General features: G+C 38.6%; 1 protein-coding gene across 11 annotated transcripts in view; it reads left to right on the top strand.

Annotated features, from left to right (window-relative positions):
• Positions 1–12255, top strand: part of nlgn1 (neuroligin 1) — a 421649-nt gene that overhangs the window by 148475 nt on the left and 260919 nt on the right. For 10 of the 11 annotated variants that reach the window (XM_084722376.1, XM_084722369.1, XM_084722375.1 and 7 more), the window contains one exon: positions 5686–5838. In XM_084722376.1, coding sequence (XP_084578502.1) covers positions 5686–5838 — 153 coding nt within the window. Of the gene's footprint in view, positions 1–4895; positions 4904–5685; positions 5839–12255 lie in introns of all 11 variants that reach the window. The other variant, XM_084722370.1, reaches the window with a different exon arrangement.

The following is a 12255-nucleotide window of genomic DNA, read 5'->3' as shown; positions in this document are numbered from 1 at the left end:
ACTTTGTTAGAATTATCAATATCATAATCACTGTCATGTTTATCAGCACTATCATTGTCATCATCATCAAAGCTGTCACTTCTCATCACCATCACCACTGTCATGGCTGCCACCACCACTGACATCTTCACCATCACATTAACATAGAATCATCACATTACCATCATCATTAACACAATTATAGTAGGCCTCATTACTACCAGTATTTTTCATTGTCATCATTTGTGCCTTTTGTCTCCCCTCCTCTTCTTTTATCAGACTACACACATATCTGTGCTGTGACGTACACACACAGACACACACGCGCTCTTGCCATAATCCCCTGACCTTTTTTGTCAGAAGTTTCTGGAAGCCTTCCAGAGGAGAGTTATGATGTGCCGCTACATTGTGACCACTGCCTGCTGCAACACAGGGAGCACAACAACTAGGAAAAAAAAACGCTACAAAGGACAGAGAATGATAGAAGTGATGTAATGAGCTCCACACTGAGAGAAACGGAGGGAAGGACAAACAGAGTGCACACACAAACACACTATTTTACCTCGACGTGCCTCATTTTAATTTCCCGCTAGATTTTATGTTTTCCTTTACCCCATTTTATTTTGCCAATTTTTTTCTAAGGCTGTGTCTATTTTATATTCTCTGTTGGGAAGAAAACAATTTCTGCTGTTGCACAATATGTCGACACAGTGTAACATTTAGTTCCTCCCTCCAATTTCTGCTGCATAATGTGCTGTTTCTTCAGTGATCAGTCATCTTCTGCCTTTATTCATACACAAGAAAAGCAAAACCACCAAAATTCATTATCCCAGTACAGTACTTTAACACTAGAAGCACCAGAATTCCAGAACTACTAGAACAGCCATAACCATTATTTTGACCCTTGACTTCCAATCTCTATTATCTCTCATGATAAATACCAGAATAATTAATGCATTTATTCTATTACTTTATCTTATTAAAAATTAAATAACTGAAAATAAATTTTATATGTAGTAGACTATAATGATTGCATATAGTCCCAGCAGTATTTATCTATAGGATAATAACCATCAGTGATCTGATTCAAATTTTAGATTCATCTAGAATTACGTAGAGCGAGAAACAGTTAAAGGTATTTCATAAGATTATAAACATGTTATTTAAACAATAATAATAATAAAAAAAATGCATCTTAAACCATTACAAAAATAATCATAGACTATGGCTATGCTATTTGTAATAAGTAAGGGTAAGGGTGTTTCAACTTTTGAGAGCTTTAACATGAAAATTCAGTGAGTTATAGGTGCTGAGACAAAATTAATTAAATCCTTGTATATTAATGTTGGGAAATTGGAAATTGAGATCACTTGTGAAGTTTTATTGACAGAGACAATGATAGTTGCTAAGCAACCAAGATGCATTTCCAACTGTGCAAAAAATAACAATATAACAGTGACAATTTCTGTGGGGTCAGTATGACCACCTGTGGCTGAAAATAGTAAAACTGATCACATTTTCATTCCCTTTTATGTAATTTATTATATAACACATTTAAATGAGAATGCAGACACTTATAGAAAAAGAACATATTTGAAAAAGGTCAAAGTGACTTACTTGGCTGTTCGAGTGTTAATAGAACCAAGCAACAGTTTCATCATAGTAATCATACCGATGTACATTATGTACAGTGGAGTACATTAAGTGGCACTTTTGCATAATTTAAAAGCATAATTGAGCCATCTTCAAAGGACTTCCTTCAGATTTGAAGTTTTTCCCTGAGGTGTTTACATTATTTTGTCTACCCCCTGGATTCTGAGTGCTTTAAAGACACTGTGGGAAAACTTTCAGACACAAACACTATCATCCTGCCTCTCTCTTACTCCCCTCACAATTGAAGGTCTTTTTTATTCTCTTGTCTCCGAGGTAACGCTTTTCTGTTTTCTTGCTTGGTTAATTTTTAATTCCATGTAGACTCACTGATCTCTCTCTGGACTGTGAGTCCCTCAGTGGTAAAACATCAGTGGGATAAACGATGTGTGCTGCTGCATGTACTGATGGAGATAGTTAGGAAGCAAGATGAAAAGCCTCATCTCTGGGATACAGAAGATGAAAGCGAAACCTTGTTTTGAACGCGGGTTGCAGCATGTTGTTAGATCTCTCTAAGTCTTCTCATCCTTTTTTTTGCTCATGATCCAGTCTGTATTAGAATCGCGTCAAGGCCTAAGCTTTACAATACAGCCCTCCTTTATTCCGCTCTAATCAGCCAGATGTAGCCTGTTTTAATATGTCTAATTCTGCTGCTAACAGCAGGCTCACCATTCTCCTTACCTTGACCTCTTATTATAACAGATGCAAGTATATATTCAAAGAAATATTCCTTTGTTAAAAGAAACACACCCCCTGCTTTGTTGCACTACAAGTCACCACTGCACATATTTTTAGCCACAGTCTTATTAAACTGTAATTATAAAAAAAGATTGAGCTTTAATGTAAAAGCTGATTCAACATCCTGTACTTCAACATGAAAGGGGTAGTTCCGATTATTTTAAGCAAGATTGTATGAGGCACTTCTCCATAGTTAGTGTATTACCTACAGTAGATGGTGGTGACACACCCCCAGTTTGGAGTTTGGAGGAACACCGGTGTAGGATGCTAAGCAATGTCCTGTGGACAAGGTCAGCAGCAAAATGTATATGAAATAGCAAAAATATTAATATCAGTTTAAGTGTACGCTGTATTTAGAATATTTTTCCCACTTTACTTTTCTGTCAGACATCCTTTTCCACCAGGAAGCTACCATCAAATAAGCCAAATATTGTTCTCTTCAAACAACCAACCTCTATTACTGCTGCCTCACGTGGTTAGTGAGTTTGTTGTTTTTGTGTAACTTTAGTGTTTTAAAGGAACTCTTTTCCCTGCAAAGTAAAATTACTGTTTTTGCTAAAGGAGTCTGGTTGAGTGAAAGAGAGTGATATTTTGGTTATATAACAGTGGTTTCCTGTTGGAAAAGGTGGTCTGACAGCAAGATAATGCAAGGAAAATATTCAAAACATAGCGTACACTTAAACTGATACCAATTTTTTTAGGTGGGCCAAACTGGGGGTATGTTGACCACTATCTACTGTAGGTAGTACAGTAACTGTGGGTAAGTGTCTCATACAACCACATGTCAAATAATCTGAACTATCCCTTTAACAACACCCTGTAAATCCTGGGTCTTCAATAGGGGATCCATGACTCCTTGGATGGCCTCAGAATTACTGCAGGGGGTCCCCCAGTAGCATAGTGTAGGATTTTTTAGTCACAACCGACGTCTAAGTACTATGTAAAATTTGAACTATGATAATAAAAGTAACCTTCACAGTTACTGAGGGCCACTGTCAATCCAATTAGCTGTGCTGTCACTATTAGCAAGTAACAGCAGACATGGTGTCTGGAAGTGAACCCCAGATACACAAGAATTCACAAGAGTGAACATTTTGGCCGAAACCAGGAAAAATCTCATGACAGTCCCACAAATTTGGGGTTCCCTTCTAGACCCAACCAGCAGACACGAGAGTGACAGATATGACATGCCACTGCAGCAATGGCGGTGCCGCAAGATAGCGGAACCCATGTCTACAGATTTGTCTATTCATCTATAGCAGCTACTGCAGCATCACCATCAGATCTTCATTTATGTCACTCAGCAACCAGATTGTACACACACCAGATCACACAAAAACATGCTTCCAGTTAAAATTTTATAATATTATCAGTGCACTGCTTTCAGTTCAATAACAGACATGAAACATGGAAGTTAGGCCTACATGCCAAATATCTGACCACAGCTACTCCAGACAGAATATTAAACCAGGTGAAGTTCAGGGTGAGTTTACTTAATGTGCTCAGCATAATGTATATTAAGTGGCATCAGACACTGTCAACGTGTCATCAACACAGACACACAGCAAACACACCATCTACTGCCCAAACTCCAGCAATACCAACCAGATACAGCCAGAACAATAAACAATGCTGAACAAACTAAAACACCACAATAACTTCATGTCTCTTGAACAGAATCAAAAGTAAGACTCATCCATCATTTTAAATCAGTATGAGGTATAAATTTGGTGGCCATCACGTTTCCATCTGCACGTAGCTTCGTAACCTCTGTTGATGACAACACTGGGGGCCCCCGCAGACACATGGCAGGGCCCTGGGGGCATTCTGTGACTATACATCAAAATTTGATTGGCTGATGATACGGTCAGTCAAAGTTGTAATCAAATGGCAGCCTTGGGCTTCAGTGAAAGGCTAGCAGTACCAGTAGTGCTGGTCCACAGAGCTGTGATGTGTTTAGACAGCATACAGATAAATAGGAAATCTCAGCTCTGCCTCACAGGATAATAACCATATTTGTTCTGTATATATTATAGTAGCTCAATGAAAACGTAACTGAATTCAAACACATTCAGACACACATCTATGTAATTATGAAAAAAATATATGATTTGGATTTTGACAGGGCCAGCAGTGAGGCCCCGCCACTGTATAATACGTTTTTCAAAAATTTTGTTTTATTTTTTCTAAAATAAAAATATGTACCCATAAACATATTATATACATCAGCCTATCTGGCAAAAAAAAAAAAAAACAAACAGCAACAACAACAAAAGACATTTAATTAACACAACACTGAGAAAAGGCTCTCCATGAATTTGTATGCAATCATGTGAGCTATTAAACCTACTAAAATCACTGTGTATCCATAACTAGTTAGTTACATATTATTGAAACATATTGGCCAGTCAGCTGTTCTATTATTATCTGATTGTACAGACACTCTTGTTAGCCACAGTGAATCATTTTGTACCTTCACAAGCAAGACTCTCCAACATACCTGCCACCTCAGAAACTACCTGTAAAAGTGCAGAAGGTGAAACTAACGCAGCTAACATTAGCCATGTTACAACGGCTTCTGACTTAGCTGCTATTGGTAAGAGCAAATGAGAGAAGACCTGGAAATATTCAATGCAGTATTTGTAACAGCTGGTCCTTGCTTCATCTCTCTATGGCCTGAACGACACTGCTGTTTTTAGCTCTTTTTAATTCACCCTGTTGCCAGTATGTTCTCACATGCATTTATATTCACAGAATCAAGAGAAACATTAATTTTCCCCTACAGCTAAACAACTATGAAGTGCTAACCTGAATTCATATTAAAGTTTTAATAAAGCAGTTCTTTTTCATAAAATTGTCAAACCTAAACTGCCATGTTTTATTAGGTTTTCTTCCAGACTAATCACACAAATTTCACCCCAACATGGAATGACAGTTCAGATTGCCTCACTTGCATGTTGACAGTCCATTGCCTGGAGGAAAATTAAAACCCGGCACATTAAATATCCTGTTTCATTAACACCTATATGGAATTTAAAATAGGTTAATAAATAAATAAACTCAACATTTTCCAATCACCACAAACATGTCACGGCCTTCATGTAGAAAAATGAACGGTTTGACGCCTCAAACTAACAAGGTCTCCATGTTCAAAAGCCAGTGTGCCAAGATTACTAAGAAAAAAATTTAAAGAGGTGGCCAAAGCCCCCTAAAGTATTGAAATTGCATCTCTGGCTGTCACCTTCAATCTGTCATCTAATCAGTCCTTCTGCCTTTTCCACCTCCTCCTCTTCCTCCTCTTCCTACCCCCTCCTCCAGACATTAGGGAGAGTGGAAGCCCTAAGCCGGTGATGGTTTTCATCCACGGGGGCTCCTACATGGAAGGAACTGGGAATATGTTTGACGGCAGCATCCTGGCCAGCTATGGGAATGTGATTGTCATCACTGTCAACTACCGGCTCGGTGTCCTAGGTAAGGAAACAATTGCTGTCATGTTTTATCCATTCTTTCTTTCTTCTTCCTTCCTTTATTGCTGGTTCTATTAGCTTGGCATAAGCAAATCTGCCTTTCTTTCTCCTTGTCTTTTGCTGATACCATATGCTGCTGGTGTTTTTTCCAATGACTTGAGTTAGCATGAATGCTAAAACTTGGAATTGGTTTAGCTTAGCCTGAGAGGGATTTTGTTCTATTCTTGCAGCATGTGTGCTGCTGGTGGTGATTTTCCATAGATTTACCTCAGCTTGAATGTGGTTCTTTAATGAGAATCTGAGGTTCTGTCTTGGTGTAATTGGTCTTTGCTATTCTGCTTTGTTAATGCAGTTCAGACATTTATATCCATAGACTAGAGACATCACAAAAGTGGATAAAACACCACAAAGAAAAGCAAAGTACAGGATAAACAGTACAAAGCAAAACAACTATCAGTCAGATCAGATTTTGCCATTCTTAGAGCCCTTTTACACTTATCTCATTTGGTTGGGGTGTTTGGACTTTTCAGTTTGATCCATCCAAAACAGCAGGTGTGAAACTTTTTCCAGACCATGGTCCAGATCAAGCAGCCTTAAACTTGGTCAGATGAAAAACATGCTCTCAGTCAGTGTCAAATTGAACCATGGTTTGGTTTGTCTCTACTGTGGTATTTTCTAACGTAAGCTTGAGCTTAGCACGAAGGCCAGAACTAGGAATTGGGTTAGCTTAGCCTAAGAGTGATTTTATTTCTTGCTTTCTTTCTTTCTGCCTTTCTGTTTTTCTTCTTTTCTTGCTGAGTCTATGTGGTGCTGGTGATGATATTCCAGAGAGCTTATACCTCCTGATTGAGCCTGCTTCTGCTTCTCTAATGGGAATCTCATCTTGTGATTTTGTTTCATTGGTCTTTGCTGTCTGTCTTTTGCTCTCATTGCTTTGTTAATACAGTTCAGACATTTATTTCAATAGGTTAGAGACATGACAAATGTGGATAAAAATGTCATAAAGACAAGCAGAGTAAAGAGTCTTCATTTTATAATTCCCTTTCACGCCTATCTCATTTCATCCAAATTTTCACACTTTAAAGTTTGATCCAACCAAAGCAACAGGTGTGAAGCTTTTTCCAGACCACAGTATAAACTGAACAGCCCTGATCTCCCCAAACTTGGTCTGGTCTCAGTCAGGATCAAAGTTTGACTAGGAATAGGTTTAGCTTAGCCTGAAAGTACTTTCATGCCTTGCTTTCTGTCTTTCTGCTGAGTCTATGTGGTGCTGGTGATGGTATTCCAGAGAGCTTATAAGACCTGCTTCTTCTCCTCTGCTTCTTTAGTGGGAATCTCCTCTTGTGACTTGGTTTCGTTGGTCTTTGCTCTTGTTTTTGCTCTCATTGCTTTGTTAATACAGTTAAGGCATTTATATCTATAGATTAGAGACATAAGTGCAAGAGTGGGTGAAAATGCCATAAAGACAAGCAAAGTAAAGGATAAACTATACAAAACAAAACAACAATCAGCTTGTCAGATTTTATAATTCTTAGGACCCTTTCATACCTACCTCATCGGTCCGTACCTTTGGACTCCGAACCAAAATAACAGGTGTAAAACTTCACCCAGACCACAATCCAGATCAAACAGTCTCCATCTGACCAACCATCATCAAACTGAATTGTGGTTTGGTTTGTCTCTAGTGTGTTATTTTACAATGACCTGAACTTAACATGGAGACTGAAAGTAGGAATCAAACCCTTCAACATCTTTCTTTCTACGCATCTGTCTCTTTTGGTGATGCTATGTTTTGCTGCTGGTCACATTCTAGAGTTTAGTTTAGCTTAGCTGATCTTAGCTTAGTGTGATTTTATTTCTTATTATCTTCCTTGCTTTCTTCCTTCTCTTGATCTTTCCTTCTTTTCTTGGTGAGTCTATGTGCTATAGCTTAGCCTGATTGTGGTTTTTCAATAGGAATCTGAGCTCCTTGTTTGATTTCACTGGTCCATATTGTTGTTTTTTGCTCTCACTGCTTTGTCAATTACAATTCAGATAATCATATCCATTTGTAGGTTGGATTTTGGTTGTAATTTGTCCTCCTCTTTTCAGTAATACTGCGAAGGTCAAAGGCAAAGTAGACTATTGAAAATGAAGTGTCATCCTTTGCATTGTGTGATGATACAAGCTGATGTTGTTGAAAGTTGTTAGAAATATATATTATACTGAAACCAACCCATTTTAACTTGAAGCACCAAGCATTTTATGCTTGTGCTTGATGTGGTTTGTGTCTCAGCTTTCTTTTTGATGCGCGTAGAACATTGTAGTGACAGACTCCATATCCAACATCAAACTGTTTGCTGGGATATAACATATTGTTTCTTTGCTGACTGTGTTGAAAGTGACACATCCATTACTGAGGTGGCTCTCGGATTTGTCGTGGTTACTATGCTTTTATGCATTTACCCTCCCCATCTCTTTTCTTATATTTAGTAGCCTTTCATCTATCATGGTAATATCTCCTCTGATCTTCAGTCCCTTTTTCATTCCCACCTCTGTTTTCTCCCTCCTCTATCTTATCTCTTCTCATCAGTCTAATTTCTAATTTCTTTTCCTTGTGTATGGATGTCACAGCCTTACCCAGAGGGCAGGTATATATTGCGACACATGACGGAAACAAAGGTTCATCCTAAATGAGATTATGCTGTCATTTGTTTGGATGGAAGGAACCGATTCCATTTATGTTTTTTTTCCTTTTCTTATTCAATTATACCAGATTAAAGATATAGGGCAATATCCGCCTTTCAACTCAACTAAAATACCATTTGTCTGTCGGCATGTGTGTGCATATATTTGTATGTGAATGAGAAAAGAGGCTTAAAGGTGATTCTTTGAGATGCTGATAGCAGAAACATAACTTGAAACACAACATTAATGTTCTCTGTAGGAGGTCTGGATTGTCTGTGTTCTCTCATCAATTATTCAGGTGCCGATCTCCTTTACATGACTTATATTTATTTGCTTGAATTGCAAATACCTAGAATCAGTGCCAAGCCTCATGTTTTCTTGCCTATAATCTGTTCAAACACTATGATATTTGATGATAGGCTTACTGACAGCTGGAAATTGGGTGAAAGAAACTTAAACTAAGTAGAAATTTTCCTGCTGTAGATGCCAGCGGAGCGATCGTGGTTCATGTCTCTTGAAGATATAACTGTCAGTCAGCCAGTGACTGGATGGACAACCTCCCTTGGCAACCTTCGAGCCCTGCCAAACCCACAAAAGTGGATATTAAAGAAGTACTCCATCATCTGCAGTTAGCAATCATTCATTGCTTTTCAATACCCGCTTATTCCTTTTCAGGATCACGAGGGGGCAGGAAACTCCCTGTGTGCAGGGGGATTGCATGCATTAAGTACTGTACAAAGATGGTCATACATACTGTGAAAGAAATCAATATACACATTCACAACTATGCGCATTTTTCAAGTCCACAGTTCAAAATCTGCATGTGTTCAGGGCTGAGATCCAAATCCTGGACTCTCCTGTTGTGAGGCAACAGTGTTAGCCACTGCGCCTGATAATACTCACTTTACACAACATGACCTGTTCTATAATTGACAGTTAATGACCAGAAGCATTACAAAGTAACACTGTCATGGATTAGTGGTTTGACATGAAATGAACTACATTAACCAGATGTGCCACACATTTAATTCCAGGTTCTGTCAGGTGGTAATGCTGCTTTCTAATCATCACAAATGGAGATTTCGAGTTGTGCTTTTGAAAATTGTGATGAACATTTTTTTTTCCTCTGTCACTTTTTTATTGACATGCTAATAGGTTAAAAGAATTATTATTGATTGATAATGAAAAAAGCAGTGTCTTGTAATGCCCTCTGACAGTTTTAGAAAAACCTGTTAAGTATTGAAATGTGTCAAGTCTATCAGTTATTTAGTTTTGAATATTTAGAGTAACAATCAGGAAATCAGATTTTCTAATTCTTTGGGCCCTTTCACACCTACCAAGTTTGATCCAGACTTTATGACTGTTCAGTTGGACCCAAACCAAAATTTCAGGTGTGAAAGCACACAGTCTGGACCAAACAGCTGAACCTTAGCCCAAAAAGAGGTGGCCTCTATCCAGATCAATTTGAACCATGGTTTGGTTCATTTCTAGTGTGAAAACTTTTTTTGTTTTTTTGGATGGTTTGGATAGACCTCATGAAGAATCAGTTGTAAAAAACTCACAAAAGAATCTGACAGATGTGAATCCTCCCCTGCAGCACAGTTCCCACCAAACAGCTGATGCTTAGGAAGATGAAGATCAGTGACCTTGGTCCTGATCAAACTGAACCATGGTTCAGTTCACTTCTAACATGAAAACATTGCTTGGGTGGTTCAGAATTGGCCCACAGACCGTATATAGAGTCATTTGGAAAAAACATAAAATGCAACACTGGGGGACACCAATTCATGCTTGTGATGATTACAGGATGTATATATGTCATTTCTATTTATTCTGTAGTGCACTTGATTCATTGCAATGTGAAAGCAAAAGTAACTGGCCAAATGTGAACAATTAAACAAAAACAAGTTCAAACTTTCAGGCGTGAAAAGGCCCTTAATTATAGATGTGACAGGATGTCCAGCTCCATGTCTCATCTCTCTCTCTGTCTTTCTCTCTCTCTCTATCTTTCTCTCGCTGTCTCTCTCTCTTTCTCTCTCGCTCTTCCTCTCTCTCTCTCTCTCTCTGATGTGCGAGCTCTTAAGTGCTGTGGGCCTTGTGGTGTTGAGGGAAACTGTATCCCTGCTGGTTAACATGAGGCGCCGCTGTTTGCTCTCAGATTAGACTCTATGTGTTTGTGTTTACCCCCCTGGCAATGGACGAAAGCATACGGCTTTACCTCACCAAACATGTGATGGTGTGTATGTGTGTGTGTGAGTGACAGACAGGGGGAGAGTGTGTGCTCAGCTACAGTAGGTGTAAGACTCATGACCGCTGGGCTTTCCAGTCTGTTATCCAGTTTTTAGTTAAGTATATAAGTGAGTCCAGTAAGTAGCTCTGCTGCCCCCGGAAAAAGAACATCTTAACAAGCAATTTAGTTTAGTATTGAATAACATGAAAAAGATAAGTTTCATTTATTTGCCAACATTGTCTCAGGACTTATTATGAGATTGTCATTGACCCTCTAAGGATGTGACACTGTGCGGGAACTATGTGGATCTAGGACATTTTCAGTCTTGGTTCAGATACTCAAATCTGCACCCTGGTTCCTTCCATTCAGATCTCTTCGGAGGAGGGATCTTATTTTTAATGTTTATTAATGACGACAGATATGTCACCCTTCCAACCTTGGTTCTACAAGAAAAGATGACACAACAAGTTATTACTCAACATAATGTTGTTACTTTGGTCACAATACAAACACAGAAAAACCCGAATCATTAAACTACTATACGTGGGTATGCTGCATGTCATAATCCAGCAGCACTTTTAATCAAGGTCCATATCTATTAAGTGATGTTCACAACAATACAGGCTGTCACTGGATCAGTGGTTCATGCAGTGGTCTCTCTTCATGCATTTGCTCACATGCAACGACCTGAACGCTTTTAGAGAGACCTTTCATGTAAAAACACCACAAACTATGTTTTCGTATCCCATATTCATTACAACAAGCTCAACTTGCAGCTTGGTCAGTGATCCTCTGCTTCAAACTTTGGCAGTTTTACATGTGCAGGGCTCCAAAGTGAAGCTGACAATAATAAATATGCAACGTCCAGACTTTCAAAATAAAGGCACAAAAACTACTGTGTTAGGTGAAGGAAAAGATCATGATTTGGGTTAAAATTAGTATGTTAATTATGTTACATTCATGCATGTAACGTTACCAAGTTAATCTATGTTACATATGTTATGTAATTTAAACGAGTTAAAAAGAAACGTTGACTTTTGGTTTCACATGAGACATGAATCCTGGTCTGCTGTGTTTGTTTGACTCATCCGTCCTCCTCCTCCATATGTGGAGTTTCTCACTCTTTACTCTACGTCAACTGACTTCAACAGCACTTCAAAACATAATGCTAGAGGGGCGCCTTCAGAAATTACGCTTCAGGGATACCTATAGCAACATGGTTTGAAGGATGGAAGCACTGACCATGCTGCTGCATTTAATGCTTTGGAAGTTAGAATGGCTGAAATATACCAAGAATTGAGGTATTATACCTGATCATGTAACATCTGCAATGTGGACCAGTCACATTCTTCAGCTAGTGGAGTGGTTGGTTCTAACATTTCGTGTGAGCTTTTGGGGACCTCATCAGACCTCACACCACATTTTGTAGTGGACCCAAGACAGTTTGATAATGCTTACACATTCAGTGACCAAACACACAAAATCAATTGGAAAAAGAAACTGGGTCCAGAAAATCTGTAACTG

Source organism: Lutjanus erythropterus, chromosome 7, assembly GCF_056507025.1.
Source record: "Lutjanus erythropterus isolate fLutEry1 chromosome 7, fLutEry1.hap2, whole genome shotgun sequence".
Taxonomy (NCBI): domain Eukaryota; kingdom Metazoa; phylum Chordata; class Actinopteri; order Lutjaniformes; family Lutjanidae; genus Lutjanus; species Lutjanus erythropterus.
This window is presented reverse-complemented; position numbering and strand designations above follow the sequence as displayed.